Source organism: Pleurodeles waltl, chromosome 1_2, assembly GCF_031143425.1.
Source record: "Pleurodeles waltl isolate 20211129_DDA chromosome 1_2, aPleWal1.hap1.20221129, whole genome shotgun sequence".
In the NCBI taxonomy this organism is placed as follows: Eukaryota; Metazoa; Chordata; class Amphibia; order Caudata; family Salamandridae; genus Pleurodeles; species Pleurodeles waltl.
The window spans coordinates 1,232,902,721-1,232,923,570 of NC_090437.1; the positions used below are offsets into that span (position 1 = coordinate 1,232,902,721).

At 44.6% G+C, this 20,850-nt stretch overlaps 1 protein-coding gene across 1 annotated transcript in view; it reads right to left on the reverse strand.

Moving 5' to 3' along the window:
- Positions 1-20,850, reverse strand: part of KRCC1 (lysine rich coiled-coil 1) — a 158,507-nt gene that overhangs the window by 18,207 nt on the left and 119,450 nt on the right. Inside the window, exons 3-5 of the mRNA XM_069204465.1 lie at positions 19,092-19,199; positions 18,796-18,997; positions 8,460-8,732 (exon numbers count right to left, since the gene is read on the reverse strand). Coding sequence (XP_069060566.1) covers positions 8,460-8,732; positions 18,796-18,997; positions 19,092-19,199 — 583 coding nt within the window. The remainder of the gene's footprint in view (positions 1-8,459; positions 8,733-18,795; positions 18,998-19,091; positions 19,200-20,850) is intronic.

Here is a 20,850-nt window from a genome sequence, read left to right on the forward strand (position 1 = left end):
AGTACGTTTGTGGTCTCTCGCGAGACCTAAAAACTAACTGTAGCCATAAACCTAGGATTAAGGCAGCGAAGGGGGGGGGGGGGGGGGGGCTCCATTTAGGACTGACCGGAAACCCACAAAAGAACCATGTGTAAATGGTTTTAATGTTGTGTAATCCTCGGCCACAACTGCCTAGACCTACAGTACAGTCAACACCCAGAAAGGGTTGGGAAGTGAGCAGATCTTTTATTTATTTTTATTTTTATTTAATGCGTTTTTATATAGCGCGGACTTTACCCGAAGGTGTCAGAGCGCTTCACAATAGGCAAAGTAAAGATACAAGAGGAGAAGATTTACAAGTGATCCTGTTACAAAAGCAAACGTATTACATGAGATCTAGGTCACTTCCCTTCAAAGTCTCTAAATGCCCACAACCTTGTGAGTTTGTGGTCATTGACAAACTCGTATCTGACTCTCCCATTCTCATACTGGTCAGGGTAACTCGCCTTCCGGGAGAAGTGAATGAATCATCCCCAAATGTGGAGGGTTGTAATTGAAAGGTCTTATCAAAGGGGGGGGGGGGGGGGGGGGGGGGGGCACAAAGCAAAAAAAAATACCACACTGGGATGACTTCTCATATTGCACATGTATACAACATGTAAAACCGAATATCGGGGAAATAGTAACCTTTAGAAAAATACAAAAATGAAACGAAAATCACACGACTCGGTAGTAATACACGCAGGAAGCTGAGATGGGCGCTTCTTCCTAAACTTGCACCAGTGAGCGACAGAGAGCAGATTTTGACTCCCTGCGAGTCCTGTCTTATTTTCCCACCCAGCGACTGTTTTAGAATAATCTGTAGCGCAAGGAAGACATCTGGTGGCTACATAAGGTATCCACAATGTCATTCTGTTTGTGATTCAATGGCAAGCAGTAACTGAAATTGTATTTGCATTTTTATAGCGCTTAGTATCCTGGAAGAGGCGTCGAAGCGCTTTATGCTGGCTGCTCTGGAAACAAGGTTAACGGTTAGTCCTGTGTTATTGGGTATGGTTTTCTATTGGAATTAGTCTTGTTCGTCAAGCAAATCATTCCATGCATTCTGTCAAGTCTCACTTTGTTTTTAGTTCAGTCCGCCCCCAGCAATGTAAATGTTGTGTGTGATTGGGAAAACTATCTGTTGCACATCACGGGCAGAAGGGGCCCCTGGAAGCTGCCCTGCAATCCTCTGGAATCAGCACCAGGCTCAGGAATGCAACCAAAGCCACTCTGGTGAAAACTGCACTGACGTTCGTGGACTTGGGGATCCCTAGAGCGGAGGATGCAAGAAGCGAACCACTTGAGAAACAGCCTGGGAGGATGTATCTCATGTATGTACTGCCCACATCCCGCTGGGGGCAGATGATGTACTACTACCTCCAATGAGGCAATAAACCATATTCTGGTGCCATCCCTGGGGGAAGTCGCCTTGAAGACTTTAATACCTGTTCAGCTACCACTCACCACTGTCCCAGCACATGAGAAACAACCCGCTATAAGGGGGACAGGCGAAAACACCCGAGCGAGCAAACCCACCCCGAGAAACAGATTCCTGCTTGGCCCTTCAGAGGCCTGAGTGAGTCGCAAAGTTCCTCCCTTTCAATAGCCAGGTTTATCCAGCCAGCGGCCTCTTTTGATATCACAGACCCATTCAGTCGCTGTCAAGATCTGAGTAATCATGAATCGCTGCCGCTCTCTCTCAGAAGTCCCACAGGTGAAGAGTTCTTGGATAGACTACAAAGCCCTCATCAATGCACGGATGTGCAGATTTTCGATCTGAATGGGAAGCCTTAATAACATTTTAACAATGAATTCGCTGCAGCACATGGTTGTTCTCTCTGTGTTTCTCCATTCATATTTTGAAGGGTGACAGTTATGAAAATGTAACATACAATACACAATAGATACAACACGCACACTGTCCTTCTGCGCATTATTGTAATCAATTCATGATACAATTTAAAAAAGTAAATGCAGAAACGAGTTTTATGGAACAATTATGCATAAATGTCTGGCCAAAGATGCGATAGGGACGAAGGATTTACTACGACAGGGATGCGGGATTTACTATGAGAGGGATGCGGGATTTACTATGACAGGAATGAGGGATTTACTACGACAGGGATGAGGGATTTACTACGACAGAGACGCGGGATTTACTACGAGAGGGACGCGGGATTTACTATGAGAGGGATGCAGGATTTACTATGAGAGGGATGCGGGATTTACTATGAGAGGGATGCGGGATTTACTACGACAGGGACGCGGGATTTACTACGAGAGGGACGCGGGATTTACTACGAGAGGGACGCGGGATTTACTACGACAGGGACGCGGGATTTACTACGAGAGGGACGCGGGATTTACTATGACAGGGATGAGGGATTTACTATGAGAGGGATGAGGGATTTACTATGAGAGGGATGCGGGATTTACTATGAGAGGGATGCAGGATTTACTACGACAGGAATGAGGGATTTACTATGACAGGGACGCGGGATTTACTACGACAGGAATGAGGGATTTACTACGACAGGGATGAGGGATTTACTATGAGAGGGATGCAGGATTTACTATGAGAGGGATGCGGGATTTACTATGAGAGGGATGCGGGATTTACTATGACAGGAATGAGGGATTTACTACGACAGGGACGCGGGATTTACTACGACAGGGGTGCGGGATTTACTACGACAGGGGTGCGGGATTTACTACGAGAGGGGTGCGGGATTTACTACGACAGAGACGCGGGATTTACTACGAGAGGGACGCGGGATTTACTACGAGAGGGGTGCGGGATTTACTACGACAGAGACGCGGGATTTACTACGAGAGGGACGCGGGATTTACTACGAGAGGGGTGCGGGATTTACTACGACAGGGGTGCGGGATTTACTACGACAGGGACGCGGGATTTACTACGACAGAGACGCGGGATTTACTACGAGAGGGACGCGGGATTTACTACGAGAGGGGTGCGGGATTTACTACGACAGGGACGCGGGATTTACTACGACAGGGACGCGGGATTTACTACGACAGGGACGCGGGATTTACTACGACAGGGACGCGGGATTTACTACGACAGGGACGCGGGATTTACTACGACAGGGACGCGGGGTTTACTATGAGTTGGACGCGGGGTTTACTATGAGTTGGACGCGGGGTTTACTATGAGTTGGACGCGGGGTTTACTATGAGTTGGACGCGGGGTTTACTATGACAGGGACGTGGGATTTACTATGACAGGGACGCGGGATTTACTATGACAGGGATGAGGGATTTACTATGAGAGGGATGAACTATGACAGGGATGAGGGATTTACTACGATTTACTACGATTTACTGACGGGGTGCAGGATTTACTATGACAGGGATGAAGGATTTACTATGACAGGGATGAAGGGTTTACTATGACAGGGATGAAGGGTTTACTATGACAGGGATGAAGGGTTTACTATGACAGGGGTGAAGGGTTTACTATGACAGGGGTGAAGGGTTTACTATGACAGGGATATGACAGGGATGCAGGATTTACAATGACAGGTATGAGGGATTTACAATGACAGGGATGCAGGATTTAGTATGCTTGGGATGAAGGATTTACTATGACGGATGCAGGATTTAGTATGACTGGGATGAAGGATTTACTGTGATGGATGCAGGATTTGCTATGACAGGAGTGAAATATTTACTATGACTGGGATGAAGGATTTACTATAACAGGGATGCAGGATTTACTATAGAGACTGCAATCAGGAAATTGATAAAAATATAACATTGGTCCAGGCAGATATGGAAGAGAACGTGCTTCACTGTATGCCATGTATATTGATGCAGTTGAGTGTGTAAATAAATATATTCGTAAATGTTTTTAGCACTGTACTACAATTTCTGTGTATATGTTTGCCATTTGCAGCCTTGAGAAATTCCCCATCGGGACGAAATGGATTGCCTGGCAAAGGAATTGTTTAACTAAATGAACAAATTTGACTACTTGTGTTTAGGAGGAATATGAAGGGTAAAGCACTTGAAACCAAACAGCAATTCAACCTCGTATTTGTGTGTTAATGGGCTTATGTCAACTAGAAGATAAAAAGAACACTTATTTGCAGACATCTGATTACTGCTTTCAAACTAGCTAAGAGTTAAGCTTTTAAATGTTATTCAACTATTAACTCCAAAATTACAAACATATCTACTGCAGAGCAAGTGGAAGAGGGATGATGTGCTAGGCATGAAGACCAGTATGACAATACAATCTTCAAAAGAGGGTCATTCAGCATTTCTTCTCCCTGGTAAAATGCAGAGACATAATACATTCTTACGAATTTGTTAATTCTAGGTTCCCAGGCCACCTCCACATGACACAGCTTAAGAGACACTGGGGAGATGAATGGGAAAGGCAAGTGGGGAGACCTTCAAGACATGAAGGGGCCTAGCAGGTCTGCAGACAAGGTGCTTGAGATGATGACCAGTGGAAAAGCAGGTAGATGTGCTGTTGATTGCGACCAGTGAAGAAGCAGGGGAACCTACTGAGCTATGAATTCTCACCTTTATGGCCCATCGGGAGACAATGATTGGCAACACCCCTATCGTGGGAAAGTTGTGCTACACAAATAGTCATTCAAAGCTTTGACCGTGAGACTTCTTACCTTCCAAAGACGAGAGGTTTGAAAGAGGGGGTTTAATGATGCATTGGACAGAGTTTCAAACTCAAAGTAAGGTCCCCACCGATTTCAATAACAAAGAGGTATGGAAATAACTGTTTTATGTTACTAACTGAAGTTTTACAGTAGCAGCTAAAATTATTAGATGGGAATGAGAAAAACAGTACTTAAACCTGCCGTATGTAGGTAAATGAAAAATACAGGACCAGAGATGTGCCTAAAAGACACAGGGCCTGGTTTAGTGTCTGGGAGGTAGTTACTCAAACGTATCAGTGATGGCTATCCGTCCGCCGTATTAGAATTGCCACTGGATATAATGTGCTGCCCTCTGAACTCCAAATCAGACCCATAGTCTGTCAGACCTAGTTTGGTTTCCTATTTGACAATACTCTATACAAATGTCCTAATATTCAAATGTCAGATATCAGCAACAATACTGTTCCTTTAAAATCTCAGTTGTAATTGTTACAGTGCTGCATTTCTGGGTTGGGAATTACACAGATCCTTGGTCATTGAAGAAAGGTGCCAAAGCCCTGAAGGGTATCACAGCAAAGACCATGCCACTTGCACAGTAAAATTGCTTCAGAATCCAGCAAATTTCTCCGGAAACAAATATAAATGTCATCAACTTGGTTGATAGGAGCTTTGGTGAAGGTGTCCAAGGCCTGCTGGGTGCTCGTTCACACTGCTTAGCAGAGCCATAGTAGGGGCCTGCTGGACCAATATGCTGGAGAGATACAAGCTTATTTGTTTCAGCTTCCTTCTAGGACAAGCTGAGTTCCGGAGACTGGAAACCATTTATAGGTCAAAGTGCCATCAAGAAATAAAGATGCAAAATGTTAACATGCTTTAGATATTTCAGCAGGGGCCATACGCAGGACTCTCACTTAAGGTCCTAGGAAACACTCCCAGTCAGCTTGGGCAAGTTTCAAACTAAAGTGCACTGCTTATAGGAACTATGACCCAAACCAGTACGGGATATGGCCCACAGCAGCTTTGGAAGCAGAGCCAGTACCATGTGTTTGTCAATACAAGGTGACCTCACTGGCCACTGACTCCCAACTTTCAATAATATTGGTAGAAGTGACTGTGGGTGGAGACATGCAAGTGAAATGTAAGCTGTGTCATCGACCAAACAGAAACTAGAAGAATGACAGATAAAGCATAGCACCAAGGATGATCAAAACCTCAGGAAAAGAAACATCCTGGTTGACTAACCATGAATTCACGCTCTGCGAGAGGCATAAATGGACCAACTAGTCTGAAGGAATACTGCATAAATATTCGCCAGCCACAGAGGGCGCTGAAACAGACTGTGTAGAACATATCAAGAAGGAACTTCTTATTCTGGAAGAAACCAGATAGTAGAAAAAAGAAATTGATCATTTCTACACCACTTCCCTTTGGTGGGATACGCGTGAATTGTTAGCAGGCAGCTTTAAAAAATAACATACCATAACATAACATAGCCTGACTGAAATAAACACTGGATTGAAATCTTTTCACTTCTCCGTCTGCTTTGTAAAACAGGCACATTTACTCATGAATTGTTTTCTTTGTTATTTGTTGCTTATTTTATGACTGACGTTTTAATAACACAAACTTGACTATTTCTGAAGAAAGCGGTATGTAACAATCACACAAAAAGACAATATAAGATATTTTGTCATATGAGGAATAAATGTTTTATTTGGCAGTTCGCAACGCGAATGTTTTCATTTCAAGGGCAGCTAAGAGATTTAGGCCTGATTATAACCGTGTTGCTATTTACGTTTCAGGTGTAAGTTACCACATCATGAGGTATTTGGTCCATAAGCAAGTTGCCTACCACGTGTTCACCCACAAGTTTTCGGCAGGTAAAACCCAGACGAGAATCTTACTAACAAACAGTTTGAAAGTCTGGTTTCTGCACCCCAAAGCACACAATAGCGTTTTGATTAGCAGATGCTAGAATGCCCTTGAGAGTTACAAAGAGAGCATTCTGGGTCAAAGAGGAAATTGGTCGAAGTCCCCACTGAAGCATTCATCACCTTGAGATCCTCACGGGTGAGTAGTGCGCTTTACAAATTCCTGATTGATTGATTACAAAGCTTTTGAAAAGATGACCCTTCTAAATTGGAGACAATCCCGGGCAACGCGGACAGGAGACAAACCTAGAGTGATGTAGGTGCCTGAGCTTTCATCTTACCGACATTTTTGGCTGCTGTTATTCAAGCAGGAGTTGATTATGGCGCATTAAGTTAGGCTATCTGGGAAGGTGATTTAATAAATCATTATCTCTATTAATGTGCAAGTATCTCATAACTAGTACCCCAAGAAATCACATAAAACAAACAATACACAAAAGGTAGGCATTATTATCCACTTATTTAAGTGGAAAATATTACATTCCACCACCCCCCCACTAAAAGCCTTCCGCTCAGAGCGGAGATCGCCGTCACTACTAGGTGTATTTGAGTGAATTCCTACCTTAGAGATCTCCTTAGAGCCAGGAAGCCACACTGCTAAATTATTGAAATACTTTCATTGTAGAGGGTAGGGTTCTACTAGAAACATAGGGCATCATTTTAAATTCGGTTGCGACCAAAGGCTCAAATTTAGAACTAAACCTCATCTAAAAATGCCTTCCACATACATGAGGAGCACCTTTTGGGTGGGTTGTGGCACTACATGGTAATTTAGTAGACCGATCATCACTTATGTGACTCCTGATGATGGACCACGAAGTGAGGGCCCGCTTCGAAGATGCTACATATATGACGCCGACACGCTAAGGGTAATAAACCATTTTGTGCCAGTGAAGTTCTATTGTTACGATAGCAGTCCTGGACGAAGTGATTCTGGTGGAAATATCTAATGAAAATACGGTAAAGAACAAGCAGCGAAACTTCCTGTAGTTTCTACCCAAATAATCATTGCTCGTGTTTCACGAGGATTAGGCGGGTGTACTGAGGAAGTGCACATCAAATACAGATTTGTATATCAAATACAGATTTGTACAAACAACATGATTTATAAAAAAAAGAGCCAACTGGCATCTACTTATAGGCAGCAGCGGCTCCCGCGCTATGATGGAGTAACGTCGTCCCCCCACAAAGCAGAACCCTCTGCAAACCTTTAACAACTAAACGGTAATAAACCATGTTTATTATCGTTTCGTTGTTAAAGGGGCGGACATAGGGGATGACGGGAGTGCAAGTAGCACGCCCCACAGTGTGCACGCATGTTTGGCCTGCCGTCTCCGGCTGGCTAAACACACATGCACACAGCGCTTTCTCCAGTCCAGCACTGTGTTGCCAGGCTTGAGAGACCAGGCACAGGCTCCCCGTCTGCCTGGAAGCCTCCTGCCTGGGTGCTCCAGCCAATCATAACACTGCTTGGCGACGAAGCGAGGTAGGTACGTTTTTTAAAATGTTTATAATTCAATGTTTAGCCCTCCCTCCACCGCGCAGTGAGCCGCGACTGATTATAGGCCGGTTCTCAAAGGCACTGGTAAGTACATGAAGCAGGTTTCCTGCAGTACAACTTCACATGCTTTCAGAAGTTTTGGGGCCAGCTCAAAAAGGTATTCAAAACATGAATATTTATATACAGCTAGTACAAAGAAAGGCCTATTTTAGCACTTCTACAATTACATTCCGGGGAAAATCACAAATGCATAATTTAAGAGGGCACGAAGGAGTACTACTTGAAATACTCATAAATGCCTTTGTGAACTGGACCTTACACCTGTCACCTGGAAGAACAAAATTGATTCAGATTTCTTACCCCCTTTACTGGAATCTGAGAGCACTGCCTCCTCCTCCATCTCGGCCATCATCCGTACGCGATGCTCACTTCTTGCATGCCGTTTGCCAACATAGTGATCTTGGGCCATCAGTGGATTGTTAAACTGAGCAGAGCAAAGCTTGCAGTACTTGTCAGGGTCATTGAAATCAATAGTATTCTCAGAAAGAGAATTCAAGTCAACCTTCACATCTTGTTTGGGCCTCTCTGTCTGTGGGGAAAGAGTCTCTGAAGGTGTGTTGGGATCAGGCATACCTGAGAATAAGATGAAGACAATGAATTAGGTAGTTTTGCTATATGAAATAGGTGAGATGACATTATCAGAGGACTAGATGTGGTTCATCTTTCAAGGCTAGGGCGTAATCCTCTCCACATGCCCTGATCTTGAAAGTACTAAAGAGCTCCACAAACTTGTCAGCAAGTTAAAAACCTAATAGGCAGTGCTGGGATTACCAATTTCGATCACCTAATTTATTTCTGAATTGAAATTCAGAAGCCAGCATGAGTTATTAAAACTGATTTGAATATGGTCTATCTGAATTTGCCTTTGAATGGACAAAGCAATCATGATTGCATAGAAGGCACTTGTGTGATATTAAGAACTTATTCAAACAGACTGCGATAGTTTGTTATTATTTTATATTTCCGCACTCTTTTTTTCTTTCTTTCTATTTTTTTACTACACGCTACAAACCATACGATGGTGCACTTTCGACGTTTAATGGTAATGCAAAGAGACACAAAATGAGTTAAATCACGAGGGGGTGCAAGCGGAGAAGGGGTAACATTCCTAGCTGACAGCAGGTACGTAGAGTGTTGAAATACGTTTCAACTTACATATTTTTTTATTTGTTTTCCAACTGAATGTAATGCAATGTTTCGCACATGCCTAAAGGTCTGATGCTGAACTATCATTACATATGCTGGCATGGTAACAGTAACTGAGGTTTCAAATAAACATTGTACAATGACCTTTCACATTTTAAGCTATGTAAAGCTGGTAGCCCGTGCCATATTGTCAACGAAAAACAACAGAAGAAATTGTTTTTTTTCTGTCAAACCCATCAAACTCCTGTTTTTTTCCATTTAAGGTGGGGTTTCCCTCTGAACTCCCCATCACAATTTTATCCACCCACCCCCTTCCACTAAAGCACCTTGGCTGCTCCGTTTTCTTTTTTTGCAACAACGTATTTTTTGGGACCCAACAACTAATGTAATTTCCCCTAAAAAACTACACTCATCCTCTCTAACCCCCCCCCCCACAACCACCACCTGCTATTACCCGAGTGGTGATCTCCTTTCTTCATGAAAGTACCAGAATACCTCGCACATGAAATCACTATACTAGTTTTGTGGGAAAGGTATTAAGCCCTCTAGCATTTCTCAAAAAGAAGTTCGACATCCTGATTTTGTCATTTTAGAAAATCTTTATAGTGAATCTCGAAAAGATTACTAGCGCCTTATTTTCCAACTGTTTCTACCGTTCTCGTATATTCTATGCATCAGAACAGATTTCTTGAGATTGTAAAAGGTTCCGCCGGCTAAGCCGCCTTTCATCAAAAGGGCGTAACCCGATGACTTCTCTGGGGCTTTACACACCAAAGTGTGGACGTAGCATAATGTGGGATATGAAGCCAAGATATCAGGGATTACCACACTGCAGGATTCCCTTCATTTATAATACACTTTCGCCGCTTAATGGCCCTGCTGCCCGGCATTCACCCACTATACAGATTATCAGTAACATCCAGTCTGAATTTTATGCACACACCTTACTGCGTTAAGGCCTGATGCAGTCAGTGGGTTACACCTGTTTGAAGTAACACGTATTGACTCTCTAGAACATTTAGTTTTGAAAAATCTGGATAAAAATACTTTCTAGACCAACGGAGATGACAACTTCATTGGCAGAGGTGTGATTGCAACAACAGTAATATATATTGGCACTCCATATACAACTGTGAAGAGCATGGGAGCGTCTGTTCTTCCACTGTTGAGCACCAAAGTAACCACCAGGAAGTGGACAATTTATATGAACTGCGTGTTCCCTACCGGTGTGCGTTACCATTGGCTCACTACTTCACAGGCATTTGACAGCAAAGCCTGTCTTGTCTGTACTCGGAGTACACAACAGATTTCCTACCATAACTATCCTTGGTCTTACTTCCCCATTTCAGTGACGTCATTTAAGCGGAGGAAGCATACGCCAGCCTTCCTCGCCGGTCTGGTTCAATGGGCTGGACCAACATCTCTATTCCCTTGCTGTATTCTTTAGGATGTACAACCAGTGCCCGGTTTTCTGTGGCCCACACGTCTCGATGGCTATCAGACCCGTGAGCCATTCCAGGTCGATCCAGAAATGCCTGCGTTCCCAGAGACTGAAGCCGCGCAAAGTGTTGTCGTTCTGTGGCCCTGTCTGGAGACCAGAAAGGAAGACACGCCATGCTGAGTTGGGAGGTTCAGTGTGGTCTGGAAGAAGGTCTCTTAGGGAAACCTGGGCCCTAGCTGGCCACATATAAACACAAATGAGGGACCAGACACTAACGACCAGAAATCCCACAGCCTGGCAACCTCAACTGAGGGGCTCCAAAAACTAGCAGGTTGACTACTGACCCCTTTGATATGGAAGTGAGTGCTGAGTGGGAGTGACACACACTCGTAGAGAGGCACCAAGAACGGACCCTGGTAAGCTTTGATTTCTCCGTCTTGATCATCTCCAACCCTGAAGACGCCTCTCGTCCCTTTTTCCGTCTGAACACTGCCATGAACCTTGGCATCCACCAGTTATTATGTCCAAAGGCTGACGCTACATTGACTGAGACCTTTCCTGATATCTCCCTCAAGTGACTCAGCAGACCGAAATCATTCAGAGCAAGTTTTCTAAAACTGATACATGTTCCAACACACAAAACCTAAACTAGTCTTCAATCTCGGAGTGTCCTCACACTGAGGGCATCAATGAACTTTGTCACGATCCCAATACCTCATGGTGACATGACGGAACATCAAGATTTAGGCCTTTGGGAATGGAGGGTCTGGAACTGACAGGTGTATTCACCGCACAACAAACATGCCTTTGAACTCTTCCACACTATGAAATAGTTAATCTAAAGAGATGATGGCTGATAACAGAACATCGACATTAAGATCATATGCCGTGCTCTCCAAAAGTCTAAACAACAATAACTACCAAAGCTGACAAACTGAAGAGCTACAGCATGTGAGAAAGTAGTCTCTTTCTAGCCTTGTTACCCCCACTTTTGGCCTGTTTGTGAGTATATGTCAGGGTGTTTTCACTGTCTCACTGGGATCCTGCTAGCCAGGGCCCAGTGCTCATAGTGAAAACCCTATGTTTTCAGGATGTTTGTTATGTGTCACTGGGACCCTGCTAGCCAGGACCCCAGTGCTCATAAGTTTGTGACCTTTATGGATGTGTTCCCTGTGTGGTGCCTAACTGTCTCACTGAGGCTCTGCTATCCAGAACCTCAGTGGCTATGCTCTCTCATTTCTTTCCAAATTGTCACTAACAGGCTAGTGACCAATTTCCATTGGCATACTGGAACACCCTTATAATTCCCTAGTATATGGTACTGAGGTACCCAGGGTATTGGGGTTCCAGGAGATCCCTATGGGCTGCAGCATTTCTTTTGCCACCCATAGGGAGCTCTGACAATTTTTACACAGGCCTGCCACTGCAGCCTGAGTGAAATAACGTCTACGTTATTTCACAGCCATTTACCACTGCACTTAAGTAACTTATAAGTCACCTATATGTCTAACCTTTACCTGGTAAAGGTTGGGTGCTAAGTTACTTAGTGTGTGGGCACCCTGGCACTAGCCAAGGTGCCCCCACATTGTTCAGGGCAAATTTCCCGGACTTTGTGAGTGCGGGGACACCATTCCACACGTGCACTACACATAGGTCACTACCTATGTGTAGCTTCACAATGGTAACTCCGAATATGGCCATGTAACATGTCTATGATCATAGAATTGCCCCCTCTATGCCATCCTGGCATTATTGGCACAATCCCATGATCCCACGGGTCTCTAGCACAGACCCGGGTACTGCCAAACTGCATTTTCAGGGGTTTCACTGCAGCTGCTGCCAACCCCTCAGACAGGTTTCTGCCCTCCTGGGGTCCAGCCAGGCTTGGCCCAGGAAGGCAGAACAAAGGACTTCCTCAGAGAGAGGGTGTTACACCCTCTCCCTTTGGAAAAAGGTGTTAAGGCAGGGGAGGAGTAGCCTCCCCCAGCCTCTGGAAATGCTTTCATGGGCACAAATGGTGCCCATTTCTGCATAAGCCAGTCTACACTGGTTCAGGGACCCCTCAGCCCTGCTTTGGCGCGAAACTGGACAAAGGAAAGGGGAGTGACCACTCCCCTGACCTGCACCTCCCCTGGGAGGTGCCCAGAGATCCTCCAGTGTGCTCCAGACCTCTGCCATCTTGGAAACAGAGGTGCTGCTGGCACACTGGACTGCTCTGAGTGGCCAGGGCCAGCAGGTGACGTCAGAGACTCCTTCTGATAGGCTCCTTCAGGTGTTGCTAGCCTATCCTCTCTCCTAAGTAGCCAAACCCTCTTTTCTGGCTATTTAGGGTCTCTGCTTTGGGGAATTCCTTAGATAACGAATGCAAGAGCTCATCAGAGTTCCTCTGCATCTCTCTCTTCACCTTCTGCCAAGGAATCGACTGCTGACCGCGCTGGAAGCCTGCAAAACTGCAACAAAGTAGCAAAGACGACTACTGCGACACTGCCGCCTTCTCGACTGTTTTCCTGGTGGTGCATGCTGTGGGGGTAGTCTGCCTCCTCTCTGCACTAGAAGTTCCGAAGAAATCTCCCGTGGGTTGACGGAATCTTCCCCCTGCAACCGCAGGCACCAAAGAACTGCATCACCGGTCCTCTGGGTCTCCTCTCAGCACGACGAGCAAGGTCCCTTGAACTCAGCAACTCTGTCCAAGTGACTCCCACAGTCCAGTGACTCTTCAGTCCAAGTTTGTTGGAGGTAAGTCCTTGCCTCCCCACGCCAGACTGCATTGCTGGGAACCGGGTGTTTTGCAGCTACTCCGGCTCCTGTGCACTTTTCCAGGATTTCCTTTGTGCACAGCCAAGCCTGGGTCCCCGGCACTCTAACCTGCATTGCACGACCTCCTGAGTTGTCCTCCGGCGGCGTGGGACTCTCTTGTGCAACTTCGGGTGAGCACTGTTTCACTCCACTTCGTAGTGCCTGTTCCGGCACTTCTGCGGGTGCTGCCTGCTTCTGAGAGGGCTCCTTGTCTTGCTGGATGCCCCCTCTGTCCCCTCACGCAATTGGCGACATCCTGGTCCCTCCTGGGCCACAGCAGCATCCAAAAACCCTAACCGTGAGCTTTGCAGCTAGCAAGGCTTGTTTGCAGTCTTTCTGCGGGAAAACACTTCTGCACGACTCTTCACGACGTGAGACATCCATCCTCCAAAGGGGAAGTTTCTAGCCCTTGTCGTTCTTGCAGAATCCTCAGCTTCTACCTTCCAGTGGCAGCTTCTTTGCACCCACAGCTGGCATTTCCTGGGCATCTGCCCACTCTCGACTTGATCGTGACTTTTGGACTTGGTCCCCTTGTTCCACAGGTACTCTCGTCTGAAAATCCATCGTTGTTGCATTGCTGGTGTTGGTCTTTCCTGCCGAATTCCCCTATCACGACTTATGTGCTCTTTGGGGAACTTCAGTGCACTTTGCACTCACTTTTCAGGGTCTTGGGGGGAGGGGGGCTATTTTTCTAACCCTCACTGTTTTCTTACAGTCCCAGCGACCCTCTACAAGGTCACATAGGTTTGGGGTCCATTCGTGGTTCGCATTCCACTTTTGGAGTATATGGTTTGTGTTGCCCCTATCCCTATGTGCCCCCATTGCATCCTATTGTAACTATACCTTGTTTGCACTGTTTTCTATTGCTATTACTGCATATTTTGGTATTGTGTACATATATCTTGTGCATATTTGCTATCCTCATACTGAGGGTACTCACTGAGATACTTTGGCATATTGTCATAAAAATAAAGTACCTTTATTTTTAGTATATCTGTGTATTGTGTTTTCTTATGATATTGTGCATATGACACTAGTGGTACTGTAGGAGCTTCACTCGTCTTCTAGTTCAGCCTAAGCTGCTCTGCTAAGGTACCATTTTCTATCAGCCTAAGCTGCTAGACACCCCTATAAGGGATACCTGGGCCTGGTGCAAGGTGTAAGTACCCCTTGGTACTCAATACAAGCCAGTCCAGCCTCCTACACAGCAGAGCTAGGAGAAAACATACATCACAAGATACGTTAGATGCGAACAAAACATCAAAGATCTATATTATAAAATGCCCATAGAAAACTACAAATCTCATAGAAGAGGTAGCCAGATTGGACCATAAGAATTTCACACACTGAGCAAAGTTCAATAACCGATGTGGAAAGAGGGTTAAACTCACCACCTTAGAGGAATATAAGCATCCTACATCTACGCAAAATTGCAATAGATCAAGCCAAAGTAATATCCCAATGTGATGATATACTTGATCAATTATCAATACAATTCCACTGCCATCATTGACATAGAAGGCTATACGCCTATGTGCAAAACACTACAAATATTCCCCAGGCCAGGGTGTTTTCCTCTTCTTCAGTTTGCCATTTTCACAGATAGCAGGATATTACATTGCATACAACATTATAGAAACACAGCCCATTGACTAGAGGGTGAAGTATTTCCTTTATACCCACTTTGCCCATAGCTGCCTAGCCCCAAGAGTGTTTTCAGACTTTCTTTTTAATCCCTTCCGTGCAGAGGACGTAATAGTTACGTCCGCAGACATGGTTGCGCTGTGCCAAGGACGTAACCATTACGTCCCAGCGCTCATCCACGGAGGAAGGGCTAGCGCTCCTCCGTGGGTCACACACCCACCCTTCCCCAGCAGGGATGGCAGCAGAAGGTAGGGGATTCTGGGTAAGACAATGCTGGAAGATCCACACAAACCACAACTCTCCGGACTCCACTGGTTCTTTATTTTTCAAAAATGTCTGGGTTTGGTAGGTTTTCCTAGATGACCGTCACGGACCAAAAACACAAGTCCCTACCTTGGCAAAAACAGGTTGTTTTGTAATAGATCATTTTGATGTGTCTACAATCCATTTTGTGGCATTTCCTGTCGTGGACACTAGGCCTACCCACAAAAGTGAGGTACCATTATTAACGGGAGACTTGGGTGAATGAGGGTTGGAAGGAAGTTTTTGGTTCCCCTCAGATTCCAGAACTTTGCATCACCGAAATGAGAGGGAAAAGTGTTTTTTGGCAACATTTTGAGGTTTGCAAAGGACTCTGGGTGACAGAACCCAGTGAGAGCCCCACAAGTCACCCCATCCTGGATTCCTCTAGGTGCCTAGTTGGCAGAAATGTATAGGTTTGGTAGGCTTCTCTAGGTGTTTTTATATTTTCCCTAGCATAGCTGGATCCCAAATACATCCAGACAATCGGAATTTCTGCACTCCCTCCTGTTCTTTTAGTGGTGAGGTTGAGTCCGCCCAAGTGGCACTGTCCTACCAGGATGGGGCTTGGTGGTCATATGATGAAGCAAGACACTATATAGTGTGAGACCATCTAGTCCATAAAGGAAACTTCCCTTACCACATAATTTTCCACAGCAGTCAATACGGAACTCATAGTGTGAGATTGAGGAGCCCTAGGCAAATCTTTTGCCAGCCGTTCTACCTTATAAGTGAACCCCATACTCCTTGTGTTTAAGGTTTCCCTAGGGGCCAGCTGAGCTAGAGGCCAAAATCCCAGCAGACGTAACGGTATATTGCTTCAAAAATCTGCCATAGCTGGAAAAAGTTATAGAAGAAAACGTAGACAGAAATAGGTGTTTTTTATCAACTCAGTTTCAATATTTTTATTTCAACTGTTACGTTCTGTAGGAAAACCTTGAAGGATCTACACAAATGACCCCTTGCTAAATTCATAATTTTGTCTACTTTTGAGAAATGTTTAGCACATTTCTGTCACTAACTGGAAGAAGGCTGACAGCACAAACAAATCTTAAAAATGAGGTATGTCCCAGTAAAATGCTAAAATTGTGCTGAAAAATTTGGTTTTCTGATTCAAGTCTGTCTGTTCCTGAAAGCTGGGAAGATTGTGATTTTAGCACCCCAAACCCTTTGTTGATACCATTTGCAGGGGAAAAAAACACATGCCTTCTTCTGCAGTAGTTTCCCCCCATTTTTCCCTAAAACCCAAATGTTAGCTGTATTTTGGCTAATTTCCTGGTCTCCTCCAGGGGAACCCACAAACATCTTTAGAATCCCCAGAATGTTGGGAAAAAAGGACGCAAATTTGGTGTGGATAACTTATGTGGACAAAAAGTTATAAAGGCCTAAGCGCAAACTACCCCAAAATGCAAAAAAAAAAAAAAAAAAAGATTGGCACAGAAGAGAGGAAAGGCCTAGCAGCAAAGGGGTTAAGGAGTAAGGAACAACAACCATGTTAGCGCACCATGGGCATATCAGTTCCGACTGCAAATATTTATAGAAGGTCATTTTTGTTCTGCATGGCCATACTGTTCTGTCCCACATGTTTACAGTCGATGAGCGCCTCATCCTATGTTGTGTGTAAATAAAAAAATCCCCTTCTGCAGCTTCCCATTTCAGCATTTCCATGACCTACTGTTTGAAGCTCCACAACATGGCTATCTGTTGAGGTACCAACAACAAAACCAAATCTACAATTCTAATTTCCAGTTTGCCATTCTTATGTTTACCCCCAAAACCCAGCATACATCTCTTTAACTGTAACAACCCTGTCCTCCTGGTAACTGTAGATAAAGTATGTGGGACCTCCCTCTATAGTGGTGTGAGCACAGTAAAATGCCAAAGATGGGCATTAGGTCAGCGTCCACATTACTATATCTCTGACATACATTCCTTGCATTTGGGTATATTCTGTGCAACCGATGTGGAATTAGGTGTGCCAGCTAAATTAAATTTTGTGTTCGGCCTGCAATGGCTGTTGTGAGCTTCCAACATCTCCCACGCGCCAATATTTCTTGAAGCGCAATATTTATCGGTGGTTTCTCATAACCACACTTCCACAATGTCTTAATCACCCGAACAAGAGCACCACAGGTTAGGAACAGGCCCACAGGCAACCTCTCTAAATCATGAAGGTCTTCACTTGATCTCATCTGTTGACTCTTATACAGTCCTTACAGGATATCATACCTGTCTTCTGCCAGTTTGACACATTTACTTTTCCCATTAGCTTTGTAAATTCTGCAAATCACCAAATCTGAAGGACCTGAGCACAGGCCAGTGCGTGACTTTGTACGACCTAGATAGTCTTCAGCCTTGATGCGCCACAACCAGCCGGAGTGAGTGTAATGTCCGATGCACCAGGTGCGGCAAAACCTTCACCACCCTGCTGGTCAGGGCTTTCACCATCACCTTATAGTCCAGGTTTAACATGAACAGAGGTCTGTACGAGCTCTTCACCATTGAATCCTCATGAAGTTATCAAACTTGTTCAACTAATGATTCTTTAGTCATGGATGGAAAAGACCCCCTTGCTTTGGCCTTCCTATATATTTCCAACAAGGATGGGGTCACCTAAGATGCATATGTGTCATAACATTCAGCCAAAAGGCTGTCACTTTCTGGTGATTTTTACTGTTTTTCCCCGGCGCTTCGCAGTAGCAAGCAGGTGTACTGCGGTAGTGGGTACCTGCAGTTTTCCATTTCTATTTAAAGCGCTGCGTGCAGCACAGGCCCTAACACAGTCAAGCCCTGAGGCACAAACCAGGCTCCAGTCCTCACAGGTCACCAGAGGCACGCACTGGAACAGACAGGCAGCAGAGGATGCCCTGCTCCTTGCCAGGCCTATTCTTTACTTGCTTTAATTGGGCTTTTTCAGAATTTGCTCAAGTTCGTGTTTTCAAGGACTGTCCTGGCGCCCCGAAAATATACACTCCTGTGTGCGAGTCCAGGTCAGGTCAGCGTCCACTAAATTACAGGGTAGTACTTGCAAACGCCTCTACAGGTCCAGGTTTTGGTTCTGCATATCTGACGACTCTAGCTATGGGTTCTCTCAACAAGGTGTCATACTTCCAAATTCCCAACAGAAATGAAATGGACAAAGGAGTATCGATTGTACAAGAGAGGAAGGACTTCAACACAATCTCAAGTTACCTATTGAGAACATCTACACAATACGTCTAACAAAACAATTAAGTACAACTCCACAGTGGTATAAGATGGAGGACATGCATATAAAGGTATATGTGATCATTTAAACCAAGGTCCTACCTGTAACACTTTCTTGCTCCTTCATTTGTTGGATGGCTGGCGCGACTGGAGGCCTACTGGATACATATTCCCCAGTCGCGTTCTTCAGCTTCTTCGCGTGGATCTTTCCCACATAATGTGACTCCGCAACAACGGCTGAACTAAAAACCATACTGCAAAGCTTGCAAAATTTGTTTTCGTCAGATACTTCATTTCCGTCCATCTGAAATCACGCAGAATCTCACATTAATATTGGGCAAAGCGTGACTTTTCATATGAGATTTTCTTTGGTTATGAAGTCAGAGTGGACACCTCACCTGAAAAGTTAAATGGTCCGTTTTTGTTTTCTTAACAAGTGCTTCCACTGGTTCTTGTTCAGGATGCATTTGGAAATAAAGGCGAACTTTCTGGGCATGTTTCTTTCCCTGTAGATAAAAATAAATAATATAAGAAGGTTTTAATAGCTCAGTCAGTAAATATTAACTAACAGCGAAGAGAGTTCACTAGAGAGTAGCAAGGTCTATACTCCTAGCTCTACCTGTAGGTCATGTGACAAGGACACTTAGTACATTGAGGAGTTACAGAGTATCTTAGTAGGTTAAGGAAGTGACTGGTAATATCCTTTTGTATGCGTGATGTGTACAAATATGGGTCGTTCTTCCACCCTACACCATTTCTTTAGGGCTTGACTCAATGAATTCTATTATACAGCCATTTACAGCAAATATATTCAATATACAACAAGCACTGGTAAAGTCAATAGATCTGCATGTAACAAGGAAGCACAAATGTGCATTTGAGCAAGCGTTTTCAATATGACCTTGACAGACGGAGAGACAGATAGAAGTAACATAGTTCCTCATGCACTGAAACGCATGCACTCCACCGGAGGCGTAAAGGTACACCAAACAAGCAACAGCATTATCTGGGAAATACTCCTCCTCTGGGCTGAGCCAAACCGTGACTGACAAAGTCTCAAGCCAATGGTTGAAAGACGGCATACACAAAGGCACTGCCTGTGTAGTGGCACTAATATGTCTGTTTGGACAGCTATGCTGTCAAGTCCAGATATCCCGGATATAAATGCGCAACGAATGTAGCGTGATATGTGACAAAAGAATGTACAATTTGTGACTGAATCATCACTGGAAAAGCTAATGTGATCCATGGATATTGGAAGTTAGGTGCTGCATTTCACAGGCGTCCGGTCCTCAAAGAATTCATTTTGAGGTCAGGCATTTATTGGAACAGCTTGGATGCACTTCACTGTACTAGCTCACTGAACTGAGTTATTCATGTCATGGGGGCGCCACAGCTATTATCTCCCTCGTGTTCTTTTGAATGATTTAATGGGAGGAACCCTTCTGACAGCAGGAAAACATAAATGGGGCAAAGAAAATGATGAAGGCAGAGTAGACTCACACTGCAACGAGTTTACTCACTTCATTTGTGCTGCTGGAAAACTACATGGAAAGCACTTGTGATTCTACTCAAAAGAGAGGGAAACAGCTACTTTAAGAAACAGATTACATTACTCACAACATCCGCCAAAACTCGCTGTCAATATTCTATTTTCCACCTTATAATCGCTTTAAGTGTTGTTTTGAACATCTGTATTTTGTTGTGTATGCCCATCGTTATCCCTGTTCTCGCTCGATTCTTTAGGGAATGCTGTTACTTTACTATATCTATTTTTTTTACTCACTCTTTAGATAGCACCCATTAAGTAGTGAAGCGTATCGAGGAGATATAAAGCCTTCTACTATGAACCAAGCCAGTGGCATTTTTTTATTTATTTATCGACAGTGGTGGGATGAAAGGTTGCATGGATCGCGGCAAAGAGCTGGAACACGCTCCCCCTGCACCTCAGGCAGTCACCATCGCTACCCCAATTCAGGAAGGACCTTAAAACCTTGCAGTTCGACTGAAGCTCAGAGGACAAACCCCCTTAGCTCCCTGAGACGCTTACGGGTGAGTAGTTGCGCTTTATAAACCATGATTTGATTTGATAGGTATCACAGAGCTGGCCTGTGCTCAGATACCATCTTGGACACAAACAAGTATGGAGCCAGCAGC